Source organism: Myxine glutinosa, chromosome 2 (genome assembly GCF_964187855.1).
Source record: "Myxine glutinosa chromosome 2, kmMyxGlut1.1, whole genome shotgun sequence".
In the NCBI taxonomy this organism is placed as follows: domain Eukaryota; kingdom Metazoa; phylum Chordata; class Myxini; order Myxiniformes; family Myxinidae; genus Myxine; species Myxine glutinosa.
Genome location: NC_136262.1, coordinates 161,801,547 through 161,820,071, shown reverse-complemented (window position 1 = coordinate 161,820,071; position 18,525 = coordinate 161,801,547). Strand labels below are relative to the sequence as shown.

Below are 18,525 nucleotides of genomic sequence, written 5' to 3'. Positions count from 1 at the left end.
CCATCTACCTCCTCCACCCTTTCAGTCTTCTCATCCCTACTCTTGGAACCTTCATTTCAAGTGCGTTTCTTTGGGCAAGAAAGGACAGGAAGAATAGTTTGCTTATAGCTAATCGATAGCACGGAATGACTAATTGATTTTACACTGTGTTGCTCCAAAGGACTAGTAGAAAGTGTCTTGCCCTCAGGAACTCGCTGAGCTGCTCGAGGAGGAGAAGCTGGATGGAGTCCCTGTGCTGCTGTTTGCTAATAAGCAGGACCTCCTGACGGCAGCGCCTGCTTCAGAGATTGCAGAGGGTCTTAATTTGCACACTATGCGTGACCGTATATGGCATATCCAGGCTTGCTCAGCTCTCACCGGTGAAGGTGTCCATGTGAGCGCTTTTTTGATTTATTTTCCCCCTAAACAGCCATTTCGAACGAATGTTTTGCTTTGTTCTTTGCTTTTATGACACACTAGCCGAAAGCACCCAGGTCTTTTTGAATGAATTTACTACTATACTGCAGCTTTTACTCGCGGCCGTAGAAGATTGACGACTATAATTCAGCTCAGCTTTTAATTGCGAAATGGGCCCACCCCAGCCGAGGTGGCCTCGATCGGCCTCGCCACCTAGCCTATAATCTTCCCGGGGCCCGTCCTGACATTTTTAGTTCTTTTTTAATGAATTTATTACTATAATTCAGCTTTTACTCACGGCTGTAGACGATTGACTACTATAATTCAGCTTAACTTTTAATTGCGAAATGGGCCCAGCCCGGCCGAGGTGGCCACGATCGGCCTCGCCACCTCGCCGAAAACCTTCCCGGGGCCCGTCCTGACATTTTTAGTTCTTTTTGAATGAATTTATTACTACTAGGGCATGCCCGTACTATATATAAGCTAGGACGTGCCCGTACGTGGGTGCCCGTTCCTTGCAAAAAAAAAAAAACTGCAAAAAAAAAAAAAACTGCAAAAAAAAAACAATGGTTTGGTCCATTCGCAACGACCACAGAACCCCCCCCCCCCCTCTATTTACATGAATGGTTTGGTCCATTCACAAAGCCAAAGCGAACGACCACAGAACCCCCCCCTCTATTTACATGAATGGTTTGGTCCATTCGCAAAGCCAAAGCGAACGACCACAGAACCCCCCCCCCTCTATTTACATGAATGGTTTGGTCCATTCGCAACGGCAAAGCGAACGGCGAACGGCTAAATCGCCATAGCTCGGTAAGTACTTGTCCGATTAATTTCAAACCTTGAAAAGGCACATCCTCGGGTCCCCAGCAATATACCTGGCAAGTTTCAAGTATATCGGACCGGTAGTTGTCGAGAAACAGCGGTCACAGACAAACGTACAGACGTACAAACGTACAAACGTACAGAGATTACTGGAATTATAGATAGATAATTCAGCTTTTACTCGTGGCTGTAGACGATTTACTACTATAATTCAGCTCAGCTTTTAATTGCGAAATGGGCCCACCCCAGCCGAGGTGGCCTCGATCAGCCTCGCCACCTAGCCTATAATCTTCCCGGGGCCCGTCCTGACATTTTTAGTTCTTTTTTAATGAATTTATTTCTATAATTCAGCTTTTACTCACGGCTGTAGACGATTGACTACTATAATTCAGCTTAACTTTTAATTGCGAAATGGGCCCAGCCCGGCCGAGGCGGCCACGATCGGCCTCGCCACCTCGCCGAAAACCTTCCTGGGGCCCGTCCCGACATTTTTTGTTTTAGAGGTTTCCTCCTATCTTTCACCGTTCAGGAGATTAGCGCGTGCAGATAAACAAACAAACAAACACTTTCTTTTATATACAGTCACGTGAAAAAGTAAGTACACCCCATGTAAAGTTTTGACTTTTTCAACATATTTCAACAAACAGCTATTTGATCTTCATTTCAACAATATTGATAGATAAAGGTGATATAATATAACAAATATCATGAAACATTTACATTTTGTAGTCCATTGTATAATTTAAATAAACATAAATGCAAATTTCGCTTGTGGAAAAAGTAAGTACACCCCTACGTTTATCACTACTTCAAATACCTAAAATTAGAATCAGGTGCACCAGCTCAGGTGCAAATGATTAGAACATCGTTAGAGAGGATCTTGGAGGAACTTGTCTTATTTAAACCTCAGACATTTAGTTTGGTTTGCTCTTTGTTGTTAAAGTGTGCGGCGTCACCATGCCTAGATCAAAAGAGATCTCTGAGGCCTTCAGAAAGAAGGTTATAGATGCCTACGAGTCTGGGAAGAGATTTAAAAAGATCTCCAAACAATTTGAAATCAATCATTCGACTGTCCGGAAGATCATCTACAAGTGTAGAAGATTCCAAACAACTGCCAACTTGTTCAGGCCAGGCCGCCCCAGCAAGTTCAGCCCGAGAGCAGACCGCAAGATGCTGAAAGAAGTCTCTAAGAACCCCGGAATGTCATCACGGGACCTACAGGTAGCTCTTGCCACTGTTGATGTCAAAGTGCACGAGTCTACCATAAGAAAGAGGCTGCACAAATTTGATCTACATGGGAGGTGTGCCAGGAGGAAACCTTTGCTGTCCAGAAAGAACATCAGGGCAAGACTAAAGTTTGCCAATGAACACCTAGGCAAAGACCAGCACTTCTGGAACAATGTGCTCTGGGCAGATGAGTCAAAGGTAGAGCTATTTGGCCACAGTACCAGAAGACATGTTTTGCTTAAACCAAAGACAGCATTTGACCACAAGAACCTGATACCAACTGTAAAGCATGGTGGTGGAAATATTATGGTTTGAGGCAGCTTTGCTGCATCAGGGCCTGGGCAGCTCACCATCATAGAATCATTATGAATTCTTCATTGTACCAGAGGGTGCTTGAGGATAATGTGAGGCCATCTGTCGGAAAGTTGACGCTCAACTGAAGGTGGACCTTGCAACATGACAATGACCCTAAACATACCAGTAAATCCACCAAGGAATGGCTGAAAAGAAAGAAATGGAGGGTTCTGGAATGGCCAAGTCAAAGCCCGGATCTAAATCCCATCGAGATGTTGTGGGGGGATTTGAAATGAGCTGTGCATGCAAGAAACCCCTCAAACATTGCACAGCGGAAAGAATTCTGCATGGAGGAGTGGGCAAAAATTTCTCCCAGTCGATGTCACGGACTGGTAGACAGTTATAAGAAACGCCTACTTGAGGTTGTTTCTGCCAAAGGGGGCAATACCACCTATTAGAACCAAGGGTGTACTTACTTTTTCCACATGCGAAATTTGCATTTATGTTTATTTAAATAATACAATGGTCTACAAAATGTAAATGTTTCATGATATTTGATATATTATATCACCTTTATCTATCAATATTGTTGAAATGAAGATCAAATAGCTGTATGTTGAAATATGTTGAAAAAGTCAAAACTTTACATGGGGTGTACTTACTTTTTCACGTGACTGTATAATGTATATAGATGATGTCCATACAATGGTGAAATTAATTTGTTTTACAAATATAACAATAATAATGTTTAAATTTTCTTTATCCTCTTGTGCAGACATGTCAGCTGTTTAGATCTCAAAGTTAAATTTGAAGAAAATTGACAAAAAGGATCGAGTTTGACAACATAGCCTCAGTTTCTTTTTCTTCTTCTTCTTCTTCTTTCGTATGCAGGCTGCAAAGTAGCATTATTGTCTGACAGCCCAGCCATTCATGAAAAATTCCCTTTGCAGGTAATGGCGTGAATTTGTTTTTAATCAGGGTGCCAGCGATAACTTGCCTACTCTTCGTGAAGGACAACATGGGATCTTTAACATCCACCAACTAATGCCAGCAGACGGGACGCCCAGTTTAACGTCCATCCGAGAAACGGCACACATATTGATGAATCACTTTGCCTGTGAAACAACAGGTTGATAGTTTATAGCTGGGTCATGAATCAAACACAGGCTGGACAGGTTAGAGGTGAGTGTGCGTACCTCTAAGGCCTAAGCCATCCTGCCAACCCAGCTTCTGCTGCCCACGGCTACAGGTTTAATCTCCAATTTACACATAATAACTGATGGAATGGTTGGTCTAAAGTTGCTCTTCAGGAGGGTCTAGTAGGAGTCCCCAGTAGCTCTTGCCTGGATGAGGTGGGATGAGGGAGGGGAAGGGATGGGGTGAGTGGCTGGAGAGAGGGGAAGGGGGGAGGTGTGGGAATCCGGCAGGAAGGGGTGCGGTGGGATGAGGGAGGGGGATGGGTGGGAGGAGGTAGGTGAGGGGGTGAGACGATGCAGGGTGTCTTTGCTTTTATATATACTAGGGCATTGCCCGTACGTGGGTGCCCGTTCCGTGGCCAAAAAAAAAAAAAAAACGCTACCCGTACGCTCTACCCCGCCCGTACGCCCGTAAACAAAAAAAGCAACGCTCTTCGCTTCCGCCCTTCGCTCTGACTGAATTGGGAGAAATAATGCGCATAAGAAATCGAATTACGTACCGTAATGGCGGTCAGCTCGTAACGCGCTCAGCTCCGCTCGTCTCACATCGGCCACGCCTACGCAACAGAGCGTTCTGTGATTGGCTGCCGGAAGATAAGTCGTCACTGTCCGGAAGTTCGCAAATCGCAGTTAGGATGAATCGTTTTAATTTAATCGCAGTTTGAATTCGTTTTAAAACATAGTTTAACGGCAACATAGTTTTCCAACGTGAAATAAATGAATACGCTGTCAAATGTGCCGTCCGAGGCAGAGTCTGATCGCCACGTTCGGCACACGTGATAGCTCGCTGCTCTCTGATTGGTTGAAGCGTTTTTTGGACATAGCTCGGTAAGTAATTGTCCGATTAATATGAAACCTTGAAAAGGCACATCCTCGGGTCCCCAGCAATATACCTGGCAAGTTTCAAGTATATCGGACCCGTGGTTGTCGAGAAACAGCGGTCACAGACACACAGACACACAGACACACAGACACACAGACACACAGACACACAGACACACAGACACACAGACACACAGAGATTGCTGGAATTATAGATAGATATATATATATATATATATATATATATATATATGTATATATATATATATATGTATATGTATATATATATATATATATATATATATATATATATATATATATATATATATATATATATATATATATATATATATATATATATATATATATATATATATATATATATATATATATATATATATATATATATATTGTTACGGTTCTCTACACCGGCCTTCTTCCCCTTATCAAGGGGGGATTAATCCCCTTGTCTTTACTGGCCTGGCAGAACCGAGACTTATTACGTCCCTCCCGGACACACGCGGAGTAGGGTTTCGGGACTACTTTCTCGCTCGTACCTAAGTACCCGCGCTGCCCTGGGAGTGAGGAAACAAGCCTCGCACGAACCACATATGATGTTAGTACGCTGAGCGGATTGCGTACACGTGGCCCGCGCAGTCTTAACTAGTGGAACCCGATTGGGGCGATCCTATTCGTGCCACGCTTAGTCAAATGGAGAAACCACAGGAACGATCGAATCAAGAAGAAAGGAAGAACAGATGGGTTTAATTATTCCCACACGTATATACAGTTCATGGACGAAGAGACACAGAATAGCCTTAAACAGTCTTAACTTATCCCTGGGACAATGGGCCCGTCTCACTCACACTCACACAGGGGATTGCAGATGGGCAGGTGTTCCCCACGTGTCGATGTCGTCGTCCAGAGACGGCCTCCGTCCCGGCTCTCTACGGCCCCCGCACGTCCCGTGAAGATGGTGGCAGGCGAAGGCAGGGACTCGTGGTGCGTCGCTCGAACAAAGGGATGATGTTGGGTGAAACGGTAGAGGGCGGACTTTAGCGCGGCTGGCGGTTACTCAGCCTTGTTCATTCGCGTGGCTGAAATGCGCTATTCGTTCATAAGCGTGCCTGGCTGCGCCCACGTATATGTAGCGACCAACTCCTCTTCTTCAATACACTTGGTGTTGGTTCGCGCACGTGTTCTCGTGCAATGGTCAAGTTCATCAGGCAGTACAACGCGAGTCCTTTTATCTCTCTCTCTCTCGCAGCAAGTCAAGTCCTCTTAGCCCTCCGATGCAAGTCCTGTTACCGCAAGCTCCCTCTGTAAGTCCTGTCGAGGGCTTGCAGCGGGTTTTTATAGCTACGCCCCCCGAACCTTCTGGAACTCAACAGACTGTTCTCACCACGCCCTCTGATGCTACACCGCCGCCATCTCCCTCGAGCTCTGACTGGCGGCTCGTGCTTACTGTCATTGCTTCTGCCGCTCCACCTCGACTCCGCCCCGATCCTTCCTCGGCCTACCTCTTGTTAACTCGGCCAATGATCACCCAATGCTTAACAAACTGGATCGAGGCTAGGGTGGCTGGGAAATCGGTGGCAAGTAGAGCCTATCTCCTGGCTCCTACTCAATGCAGAATTAACACTGGAAGGGAACTAAGCTCACAAATACTAAGACATAACTATACTATTGCGAGGCTACATGTTGCTCTTGTGACTAACTATGGGGGGACAGACTTTAACCTTTATTACACTCACTTGACAGACTCAAAACCGCAACAATATATTGTTACGGAAACGGAGTACGGCGCTCCCCCTTAGTGGGGGGGGGGGGGGGGGCGGGGGGGGGTTAATCCCCCATCTATTTGCACTGGCCGTATCCGCTCCTGAAGCTGCCCAGCTCCCTCCACGAGGCAGGTGAGCAACCCCGTTCGAGACCACGGACAAGATGTTATTTTGCCGAACGGATTAGCAGCCCGCGGCTCGAACCATTAGCAGTACTAAACCCGATCCTAAACGTTGGCCAAATCGTGCCACAGGTGTTCAATGATGGAAACCTCTAAAATGAACGGATGTGAAGAAAAGAAGGCAGAGTAAGGAAGAACAGGAATTTATTACTAACTATTGTACAAAACCAAAGAAACCAAGGAGAAGGAAAGAAATGAAAATAATTTACAGAAGAAGAAGAAGAAGAAGTCCCAGTGCAATTCTACTTATCTATACAGTCTTACTTATACCTAGGGACAAAACAGACGACAGTCAGATTTACACGGGGATGATGACAGGAATGGCAGGAGGTGGATGGCTGGACAGATGAGGAGGTGGGACCACAGGGCTGGAAGGGTGCGGGTCCGGCTCGTGTCAACGGCAAGGCTCGAGGTCAGCAGCCGCCGACCCTCCTCAATCTCGTTCGTACGGCGGCGTTGCTTCGCGGCCGCGGGTCGAACTGCCGTTAAAGCTCAACTCCTTCTCAACTCAACTCAGCTGCGGTGGACTCCTCTGTGGTGGACTCCTCACTCATCTGCTTAAGCAGTCCCTCCCGACGTCCTTTTATAAGGCGCGTGGCGATCAAGCCGCCAGCCTTTTAGAAACGCCCATCGGTGAGCTCGCCTCGGCCTGGATTGGTCGCGAGGGCTCACCGATCCCGCCCCCTTGATGAGGCGTTGGCAAAGCCACGCCTTGTTCCTGGCGCTTGGCTGACTCCTCCCACCTTCTTCTCCGAGATGACCTCGCCGTAATGGCGGCAAATGTAGTTGGCAATGCGATTGGCAATGACGCAGTTGGAAATGGAGGTTTTGGGGGAATTTGAACAAGGGGATCTATCTTATTCGATTTGGTGCAATGCAGTGTCAATTAATGGGCAACAGAGCCTTAAACTGGAACACATAATAAGGAAATAACTATTTAGAAGGGTATATGATTTTCTACGTGCATGCGATGGACTAACTAAGGGGACGACCTTTGACCTTTACAATTAACGGAGGTATTTACAAGGATCATTACATTTACACAGGGTGATATTTACAAACAGGATTCTCAAATCCGCAACAATATATATATATATATATATATATATATATATATATATATATATATATATATATATATATATATATATATATCCAAATATATGTTCAGTTCTGCAGCTTTCAATGAGCGCAAGTAATGACGTCACTGCCATGTACATACGCTCTGCCTGTCAAGCTCTCAAGAGAACCCTCTGACAGAGCAGAATTTTGATCTTAGTTCAGATACTGTCATAAGTGTATGTAAAACTCACAGTTACCGACCTGGTTTCGCCCTTTTTTGGGCTCATCAGGGCAACGCAGTGAGTACTGCATACACTTATGACTGAAAACCTTTTGGTTATATACCAGTCACTATGCGATTTCATACCATCAGTGGTGAACCGCCATTAAGGTATCCCATCCAGCTATGCTGTACCTTAATGGGAGCGATAAGTGCCATCTGCCACATGGCACATTATCTCTGGTATCCACTCATTATATGGAATCCCATGGATGCAGCCGGGAGCAAACCAATCCAAATATATGTGTATAAATACTCATTACCCATAATGAGTGGATACCAGAGATAATGTGCCAAGTGGCAGATGGCACTTATCGCTCCCATTAAGGTACAGCATAGCTGGATGGGATACCTTAATGGCGGTTCACCACTGATGGTATGAAATCGCATAGTGACTGGTATATAACCGAAAGGTTTTCAGAGTCATAAGTGTATGCAGGACTCACTACGTTGCCCTGATGAGCCCCAAAAGGGCGAAACCATGTCGGTAACTGTGAGTTTTACATACACTTATGACAGTATCTGAACTCAGATCAAAAATTCTGCTCTGTCGGAGGGTTCTCTTGAGAGCTTGACAGGCAGAGCGTATGTACATGGCAGTGACGTCATTACTTGCGCTCATTGAAAGCTGGAGAACTGAACATATATTTGGATTGGTTTGCTCCCGGCTGCATCCAGGGGATTCCATATAATGAGTGGATACCAGAGATAATGTGCCATGTGGCAGATGGCACTTATCGCTCCCATTAAGGTACAGCATAGCTGGATGGGATACCTTAATGGCGGTTCACCACTGATGGTATGAAATCGCATAGTGACTGATATATATACACTCAACCCTCGGCTATCGCGCCTAATTGGTGCCGCTATCGGTGCGCGATAGCCGAAATCGCGATAGCCGAGCTGAAGAACGTATGGTAATAATTCTAATTGGTGCCAGGACCCCCAAGTTGACCACATATTTAACCTATTTTTGCCACTTTTTTACCAAGTGTTTCTACCATATAAAGAAACATTAACATATAAAGAAACATTAAAACAAGAATCACAATATGTAAATAAAAATAAAATGGTAAAAAAAGTACTTTTTTACTATTTTATTTACCTTTTTGGGAACGATGAGGGGCTTAGGTAGGTTCCGAGGCTTGGGTGGAGTCTTATTGACCACCCCTACGTGCCTCTAACTCGTCCAGGATTGCGTCAGCTGAAGCACCAGAGAAGCGCTCAACGTCAGAGGGCTCGTCAAACACAGAGGGCTGTGCCTCGTTGCGACGCCATAAGCAGTGTCGGCGTCATGGGGGGGCATTCGCGGGCCATGCCCACCCAAATGAGTTATTGTGCCCCCACCCCCACACCCACCCGCAGGCCAAGCCTTTGGCGCCAAACTTGCACGTCGGCTATATTTTGTGCAGTGTGTGTGTGTGTGTGTGTGTGTGTGTGTGTGTGTGTGTGTGTGTGTGTGTGTGTGTATGTATGTGTGAAAGAGAGAGACTTTGTAGCATGTTTTTAAATTGGAACTGGGTTGGTGTGTTGGTTGTTGACGGCAAACTCTTATTATCAAGCATTTACATCATAGATTGAGGTCTCGAACGGCAATTTGTGCCCCCCCCCCCCCTCCTGCGGTTACCCTAATGTCCCCCGATTAGACTTGTTCTGACGCCGAATCTGGCCTCAATAATTCGGTGATCTGGCGTTGGCGGAGGGAGTTGACGTGGGCATGATACTGCTCCTCGTAACCTGCCAGAGCCGTATTAATAAAGGAGCACCTTGCTTCACTGTTGATTGTTAAATCTTATCTACGTTTCTACGATAATCACGGTTTTGGTAAATACCTCGCACTGTTGACTCATTTATCCAAAATTTCTTTCCAACACTTCGCTTTCTTTCACCATTGTCTATCAACTGCACAATTTCGAATTTCCGAGCATAAGTTAAGTTCTTCCTCTTCTTGATTTCCCTTGATTTCTCTTTCCCCACGCTCGGTGATGACGTAGCACCCTTTCCACCATTTCCGGTGCGCTGTATCGTGTATTTGGGGCTTGATGATCAGCTCCCAATTATCAAAAGCAAATTAGTCGTGTGTTGTGCAGTTTTTTAGGGAGCCGCGATAGCAAAGAAACGCGACAGCCGAGTCCGCGATAGCCGAGGGTTGAGTGTATATAAATAATTTTAAAAATAACCACCTTTAGAGGCCATTTTTCCCCGCAAAGCGGGGGTTGGCCTTTTTCGGGGACCGTGGTTGTTGTTGTTTTTTTGGTCCCCTTTTTGAAGCAATGTTTTACGGCCGGATGCCCTTCCTGCCGCCAACCCTTTTTGTCGCCTTTTTACGACAAGCAGGGAATTACCAGTGAACTGGTACTCAATTAGCCGACCTCGGAAGGATGACAGGCTGAGTCAACCCCCCTGGCGTTAATTCAGCGTTCGACCGGGATTCGAACACAGGATCCTAGGATCCTAAGCTGGCACCCTAGCCGCTAGCCCAACACCAGGGGTCCAGTGTATATATATAATATATATACATTGTAGCGGTTACCGCTGGATGCACACAATCGCCTTGCACCGGCCAGAACACGGCCAGACGCGCCTCTCCCGGGCATGCCCGGACTCACTGTTCCCGGGCCCGCCCGAACCTCCCGGGCACGCCCGGTCTCGTCTTTCCCGGGCATGCCCGCTCTCGCCTTTCCAGGGCTCGTCCAGAGCGCCCGGGCACGCCCAGCCTCGACTTGCCAGGCCGCAGCCAAACACGCCCGGGCAGGTCCAGACTCGCCTTTCCAAGGCTCGCCCTTGACACCCGGGCATGCCCGGTATAGCTTGTGCCGGGCAAACTTCCCGACATAAATGTGTATATATATTGCTGCCCGATAAACGGGCTTTTGTCAGAATACCTGAGCTGTTTTGTTTCAATAAAGCAACTCGGACGAATTCCGTCTTTGGTCGCGTCACTTCTTTCGACTCGCGTTGGAGCGCCGCTCCTTCACTGGTGACCTACCGACATGGACACGGCAGTGACTCTTAAACTGCCTACCTTCTGGGAGGCTCACGCGGCTGTTTGGTTCGCCCAGGCGGACTCCCAGTTCGCCCTGCGAGGCATCACCGCGGACGACACCCGCTTCCACCACGTCGTGGCAGCGCTCGGTTCCGCCACCGCGGCCCGCGCCGCGCCCTGAGCCTCCTCGAGCACCCGCTGGCTGCCGACAAGTATGACGCGCTGAAGACGCTCCTCCTCGACGCTTTCGCCCTCTCACCGGCGGCACGCGCACGGCGCCTGCTCGACCTGCCCGAGCTCGGCGACACGCGCCCATCCGAGCGCATGGACTATATGCTCTCGTTGCTCGGTGAGCACTCTCCGGATTTTCTGTTCCGCGAGTTGTTCCTTCGCCAGCTGCCTCACCCGGTACGCCTCGCCCTGGCTGGCACGTCGATCACCGATCCCCGTGCCCTCGCCAGGGAAGCCGATAAGATCTCCTCGGCGGGCCAACACATCGGCGCGGCTACCTGGAGCCTGCCGCCGTCCGAGGCGACGCCCACGGCGCCCTGCGCGGTTGGAGGCCGAACTGCCGGTGAAACTGGCGGCCGCCACGCCGCACCGACCGCTTCCGACACGACGGCCGGGGCCTCCACCTGACCAGGCGTGGTGTTATTACCACGCCAGGTTCGGACACAAGGCTCGGACGTGCCGACCCCCGTGCACTTTCGGCAAGTCGGGAAACGGCCGGGCCGGCGTTCATTCCCAGCCATGAGCGCCGGCCACTCGGGCAACTTGCTTTTTATTCGGGACAAAGCGTCCGGGCGGCGTTTCCTTTGTGACACCGGCGCCCAACTGAGCGTCATACCCGCCTCCGAGCAGGACAGGCGGGACGCCGTTTGCGGCCCCTCTTTGGTCGCTGCTAATGGCTCGGCCATACGCACTTTCGGCCCGCGCAACGTCACCCTCTGCTTCGGCAGCCAGCGCTTTCAGTGGACCTTTGTGACCGCCTGCGTCCCCATGGCTTTGCTAGGCGCCGACTTCCTCTGCGCGCACGGGCTGCTGGTCGACGTCAAACGTCGTCGCCTTGTCAACGCCGAGACCTTCAGCTCCCTGGCGTGCACGATGAGCAGCTCCGCGCCGACCGAACTGGCGTGCGCCCTCCCGACGGCGAACGAGTTCGCTCGCCTGCTCACGGAATTCCCAGCCCTCACACGGCCGACGTTTTCGGCCGTCGCAGTGCGGCATGGGATCGAGCACCACATACCCACTACGGGCCCGCCGGTCTACGCCAGGGCCCGCCGCCTCGACCCGGCCAAGCTCGCCGTGGCAAAGGCCGAGTTCGACGCGTTGGAGCACCTCGGCATCGTGCAGCGCTCTAATAGCGCGTGGGCCTCACCACTGCACATCGTGCCAAAGCCGGGGGGCGGATGGCGCCCGTGTGGCGACTACCGCCGCCTCAACGACGCTACCACCCCCGAGAGGTACCCGATCCCGCACATCCAGGACTTTTCCGCCCGTTTGGCGGGACGGGTCATATTTTCCAAAATTGACCTGATACGGGGATACCACCAGGTACCTGTCCGGGCGGCCGACGTCCCGAAGACGGCCGTCATCACGCCGTTCGGCCTGTTCGAATTTTTGAGGATGCCGTTTGGCCTCAAGAACGCGGCCCAGGCGTTCCAGCGCTTAATGGACGGCGTGCTGCGCGACCTGCCATTTCTTTTCGTCTATCTGGACGACATCCCTGGTGTTGGGCTAGCGGCTAGGGTGCCGGTTTAGGATCCTAGGATCCTGGGTTCGAATCCCGGTCAATCGCTGAATTAACGCCAGGGGGGTTGACTCAGCCTGTCATCCTTCCGAGGTCGGCAAATTGAGTACCAGTTCACTGGTAATTCCCTGCTTGTCGTTAAAGGCGGCAAAAAGGGTTGGCGTCAGGAAGGGCATCCGGCCGTAAAACATTGCTTCAAAAAGGGGACCGAAAAACAACAACAACCACAGTTCCCGAAAAAGGCCAACCCCCGCTTGCGGGGAAAAATGGCCTCTAAAGGTGGTTTTTTAATTATTTTTATCTGGACGACATCCTCGTCGCCAGCACATCCCGCGCCGAGCACCTCCTCCACCTCCGAACACTGTTCGGTTGCCTCAGCGAGCACGGCTTAATTGTCAACCCGGCGAAATGCCACTTTGGCACGACGACCGTTGACTTTTGGGCCACCGCATCACCAAGACCGGGGCCGTGCCGCTGCCGACCAAGGTCGAGGCCATCACCACGTTCCCGCGTCCCCGTTCCATCAAGGCCCTACAAGAGTTCCTCGGCATGGTGAATTTTTATCACCGATTCGTGCCCCGCGCTGCTCAGCTCATGCGGCCCCTTTACGAGGCCCTCCGGGGCAAGCCGGCCAAGCATGACATCGTTTGGTCCGCGGCCATGGACGCGGCCTTCGCGAGCGCAAAACGGGCCCTCGCCGACGCAACGCTGCTGGCTCACCCGGTGCTCAACGCGCCCATCGCCCTCACTACGGACGCCTCCAACTACGCGGTGGGCGCCGTCCATGAACAATGGGTGGACGGGGTTTGGCAGCCACTCGCTTTTTTCAGCCGGCAGCTCCGGCCGAACGAGTTAAAATACAGCACGTTCGACCGCGAGCTGCTCGGTCTATTCCTGGCCGTTCGCCATTTCCGACACCTCCTGGAGGGCCGCCCGTTCACGGCTTTCGTCGACCACAAGCCGTTGGTCTATGCAATGGCCAAAGTCACGGAGCCGTGGTCGGCCCGCCAGCAGCGCCACCTCTCCGCCGTGTCGGAATTCACCACGGACATCCGGCACGTTGCCAGCAAAGACAACGCTGTGGCCGACTGTCTTTCTCGGGCCAGCGCGAACGCGGTCCACCTCAGCGTGGACTTCGCGCTCATGGCGGCCGACCAGACCACCGACACCTCGGTGCAGGCCCTCCGGGCGGTGGACACGGGCCTCCGCCTGGCCGACATCCCCTTCGCGGGCACCGTCCTGCTCTGCGACGTCTCCCAGGGCCAGCCTCGCCCGATCGTGCCCGTTTCCTGGCAGCGCCGCATCTTCGCCTCCATCCACGGCCTTTCTCACCCGGGCCGGAAAGCTTCTCAGAAGCTGGTGTCGGCGCGTTTCGTCTGGCACGGCCTTCGACGGAACGTCCGCGACTGGGCCAACGCTTGCACGGCCTGCCAGCGGGCCAAGGTCCACCGCCACACCCAGGCCCCGCTGGCACCTTTCACCGTGCCTGCACGGCGTTTCGACCACGTCCACGTGGACCTGGTGGGTCCCCTGCCCCCATCGCGGGGGTTCACCCACCTGCTCACCATGGTGGACAGGACCACCAGGTGGCCGGAGGCCGTGCCCCTCACCTCCACCACCACCGCCGACGTGGCGCAGGCGTTCATCGCCACCTGGGTCGCGCGCTTCGGCGCACCGGCAGACATCTCGTCCGACCGCGGCCCACAGTTCACGTCCGAAGTTTGGGGCGCGGTCGCCCGCTCGTTGGGGGTCACGCTGCACCGCACCACGGCCTACCACCCCCAAGCCAACGGGTTGTGCGAGCGGTTTCACCGCTCCATGAAGGCCGCACTCATGGCCGGCCTTCAGGACGACGGTTGGACCGACCGGCTGCCGTGGGTCCTTTTGGGCCTCCGCACGGCCCCCAAGGAGGACCTCTGGGCGTCCGCCGCCGAGCTCGTCTACGGCCAGCCGCTCCGCGTCCCGGGCGAGTTCGTGCCCCTACGCTACCAGTCCCTGGTCCGCCGCACACCAGCGCTCGGACCTCCAGGAGGCCGCCCGCCGATTTGCCCCCGTGCCAACGTCCCGCCATGGTGGCCCCCAGTCCTACGTCCCCCCGGCGCTTCGCACAGCGGAGTACGTCTTTGTGCGTCATGACGCGCACCGGGGGCCACTCCGGCCGCCGTACGACGGGCCCTTCCGGGTCCTGCGACGGGGCGACAAGTCCTTTGTCGTCGACGTTGGCGGCCGGTCGGACCGGATCTCTGTGGACCGCCTCAAACCGGCGCACATGGACGTCGACCGACCACCACGGTTGGCCCTTCCTCTGCGGCGAGGCCGCCCCCCATCCACAGTTCCCCCCGCTCGACCACCCACCACCACGTCGGACCCCTCCCCACGACCCTCCAGGGGTCGCTTCGGCCGGGTCATCCGGACCCCCCTTAAATTGACCCTGCCGGTGCAGGTCGATTCTGGAGGGGCGTGTGTCGCGGTTACCGCTGGATGCACACAATCGCCTTGCACCGGCCAGAACACGGCCAGACGCGCCTCTCCCGGGCATGCCCGGACTCACTGTTCCCGGGCACGCCCGAACCTCCCGGGCACGCCCGGTCTCGTCTTTCCCGGGCATGCCCGCTCTCGCCTTTCCAGGGCTCGCCCAGAGCGTCCGGGCATGCCCGCTATCGCCTTTCCAGGGCTCGCCCAGAGCGTCCGGGCATGCCCGCTCTCGCCTTTCCAGTGCTCGTCCAGAGCGCCCGGGCACGCCCAGCCTCGACTTGCCAGGCCGCAGCCAAACACGCCCGGGCAGGTCCAGACTCACCTTTCCAAGGCTCGCCCTTGACACCCGGGCATGCCCGGTATAGCTTGTGCCGGGCAAACTTCCCGACATAAATGTGTATATATATTGCTGCCCGATAAACGGGCTTTTGTCAGAATACCTGAGCTGTTTTGTTTCAATGAAGCAACTCGGACGAATTCCGTCTTTGGTCGCGTCACTTCTTTCGACTCGCGTTGGAGCGCCGCTCCTTCAACATACTAGGAAGAGTATCCACCCCAAGTGACAGGAAGAACTAGCATAGGATCCCACTCCCCTATCTCCTCCCTCCCCCACTCTCTCTCTCTCCCCAACACCCTCCCCTACTCTCGCCCCCGCTCCCCTCTCTTCCGTCTCCCTCACCCAAACCCCTCCCCCCCTCTAACCCCCTTCACCCCAGCCCCTGCCTCTCCACACTGTCCCCTGTCTCCCCTCTCTCACACTCATCTTCATGTGCATTTGAGTGGAATACATAACCATGCCAATGGTTTTTTTCAACCAAGTAAATCGATGATTACCTTTCCAATTGTATATAGTTAGATAATGAGGTGAAGGTACAGGGCAGAGGTTGGAGTTCAAAACCGCAAACAGATGTTTTGGGAGCGAATTACATTGCCAGTGAAAGAAGAACAAGATGTCGTAGTGTGTGGACATACATGGAAACACTCCGCTGGGACCCATATGTATATTTTCAGTGCCACCTGTTTCCAGTAAGCTGATACACATTTTGCTGACCTCGAAAGGATGATAGGTTGAGTCAACCCACCTGATATTATTGAACGGATGAAGGTCTTAAGCCAGTCATCTTAACCGTTAAGCCAACAACAGGCGTTAATTTTCTTCATAATATAATGGAACCTTCTCAAAATTATGATATGGAGTGTGATACATGTTGTGATCAATAAAGTTTGTTTGAAAAATAACAGATTGTAAAGTGCATTTCCAAAAATGTGCCGCAGCACATTGCCCACCGGAGGTGGGCCACTGGTTTATATGACTGAAGCACAAATACTTTCGGTTTTTATTAATTTCCAGATGGCATGATTGGCCAAATGGCGTCGTCCCTCACCAAAGTTCCTTGTTGATCTTGAAGCACAGATTGTCTTTGAGTGACGATCTAAATAAATTGACTTAAATTGAAGATCTTCAATAAAATGGTGTGTGCCAAAAGAGTGACCCATCAGCTGATCGCTGAACGAAAATGGAAATTGTGCGACAGTTGTGTCAAAGGGAAGAAACTCCAAGGATGAATTGTGACTTCAGAATGGCTGGACTATTAGTGAGAGCCACAAAATTTGAAGTGGAAAAAACTATACATCGAATGAATTGTGTGAACAAATCTCTGTTAGAAGTAATTTGCACTTGTTCAATCTCATTGTCAACAATGAAACCTTCTTTCCATTTTATCCCTATCTCCACATCATAGGATGGCATGACCTGGGTGTGCAAGAACATGACGAGAAAGAAGAAATGAAGTCTACAATTATCTTTCAATTTGACAGCTCTTTTGTATTTCTTTCCTGTTTTGTATCTTTCTATTTTTGGATGGGCTTTACATTTTGAGATGCTTTCTAGTTGTATCATGTTTCCATTTTTATATAAGTTTATGTTATGTCATTCATATGATATTCTTAACACAAAAGAGCTGACAAATTTCTTTGTGTTTCTTTTTTTTGTATACAAAGTTGAGGCTCAGGGAGTCGCTGGGACATAGAATGGAGCAGGACATAACAGAACAAAAGGAACAGTATAAAAAGTAGGAGAAACACTAACAGCAGGGATTAGGGACAAATTAGAGGGAGACCTCGGACAAATAAGAGCTAGAGGAGGACACACGAGGTGCACTAAGGAAGAAAAAAGTTTAAACCTGGAAAGGGACGGAGTTGGAGTAGTCAAACGGGTGTAGAAAAGATCATGCTTTGGGATGTGGGTGATCTGAAATGGTGGGAAACAGTGGTCTTGAAGACCTGGAGGGAAGACTGAAATTGAAGAGAATGTGGAAGGTGGCTCCATCGGCAGGAATAAAGAGGATTAATTGAGTGGAGGTGAGCAGTGATTCTGCATGTTCGGAGTTTCACCTGAAGAGAAGGGGGTTGCTGGTGAACCGCGTGCACCTTTTAGAAACCCGGGAGGAGGAAGACAAAGCGTAGAGTGCAGAGGCGGCAAGGCCAGAAAGGAGGTGGTACAAAGAAGATAGAGAGACTACCAACATGTCTGTGATGTGAAAGTGATGGGCCCATCGACTCAGCTTCACCGTGGGATATTCCAATGATCTTGACTGACATGGTATCTCGTCAAGCTGAGCAAGGAGAGAGGTAGGGATGCAAGCCCAGAGGGGAGAACAGTACTCCACACTGAAGATGAAGCCCTTGTTGGTGGATAAGACTTCAGTTTTACCAAGTAGGGACTCTGCACGACAGGGGATGCCCAGTCTATGACTGCCCTTGGAGGCAAAGTTAGAACTAGGGTTTGCCCAAAAAAGATCATGACTGATAGTGAGGCTCAAAAGTTTGAGTGACTGAACTTCTTCAAGAGGAATGTTAATAAGTAGATGGGAGGGTTTGCCAGATGGTCCTTTTGTGGAGAGACAGTGTGTGTGTGATTTGTCGGGATTGAAATACATATTTCAAGTGTTGGACCAGCTTGTGATTCAATCAAGGTCTGAAGAAAGAGAAATGGCTGCTGCCTGGGTATCTGAAGGATGACAGATGTTACGGCAGAGGAGTCATCACCAGTGGAGTCATCAAGGAGATAAAGGTTTTTCCAGAGAGTCAGAGAGAGATCATTGATGAAGATTAGGATTAGGATTAGGACTGGGCCTAGAACATTGCCTTGGGGCACTCCAGCCTTAACAGGGAGAGGAGATGAAAGGATGTGACACGTGATGGCTACGAGAGTAGAGGATGTCAATAAGCCATTTGGGGAGACCATGT

The 18,525-nt window shown here is 50.9% G+C and overlaps 1 protein-coding gene across 1 annotated transcript in view; it reads left to right on the top strand.

Moving 5' to 3' along the window:
• ARL3 (ARF like GTPase 3) overlaps nucleotides 1–17,249 on the top strand; it is a 49,677-nt gene extending 32,428 nt beyond the window's left edge. Inside the window, exons 5-6 of the mRNA XM_068106851.2 lie at nucleotides 188–373; nucleotides 17,019–17,249. Of these exons, the coding sequence (XP_067962952.1) occupies nucleotides 188–373; nucleotides 17,019–17,066 (234 nt within the window). The 3' untranslated portion in view covers nucleotides 17,067–17,249. The remainder of the gene's footprint in view (nucleotides 1–187; nucleotides 374–17,018) is intronic.
• The last annotated feature ends 1,276 nt before the right edge of the window (nucleotides 17,250–18,525 follow it).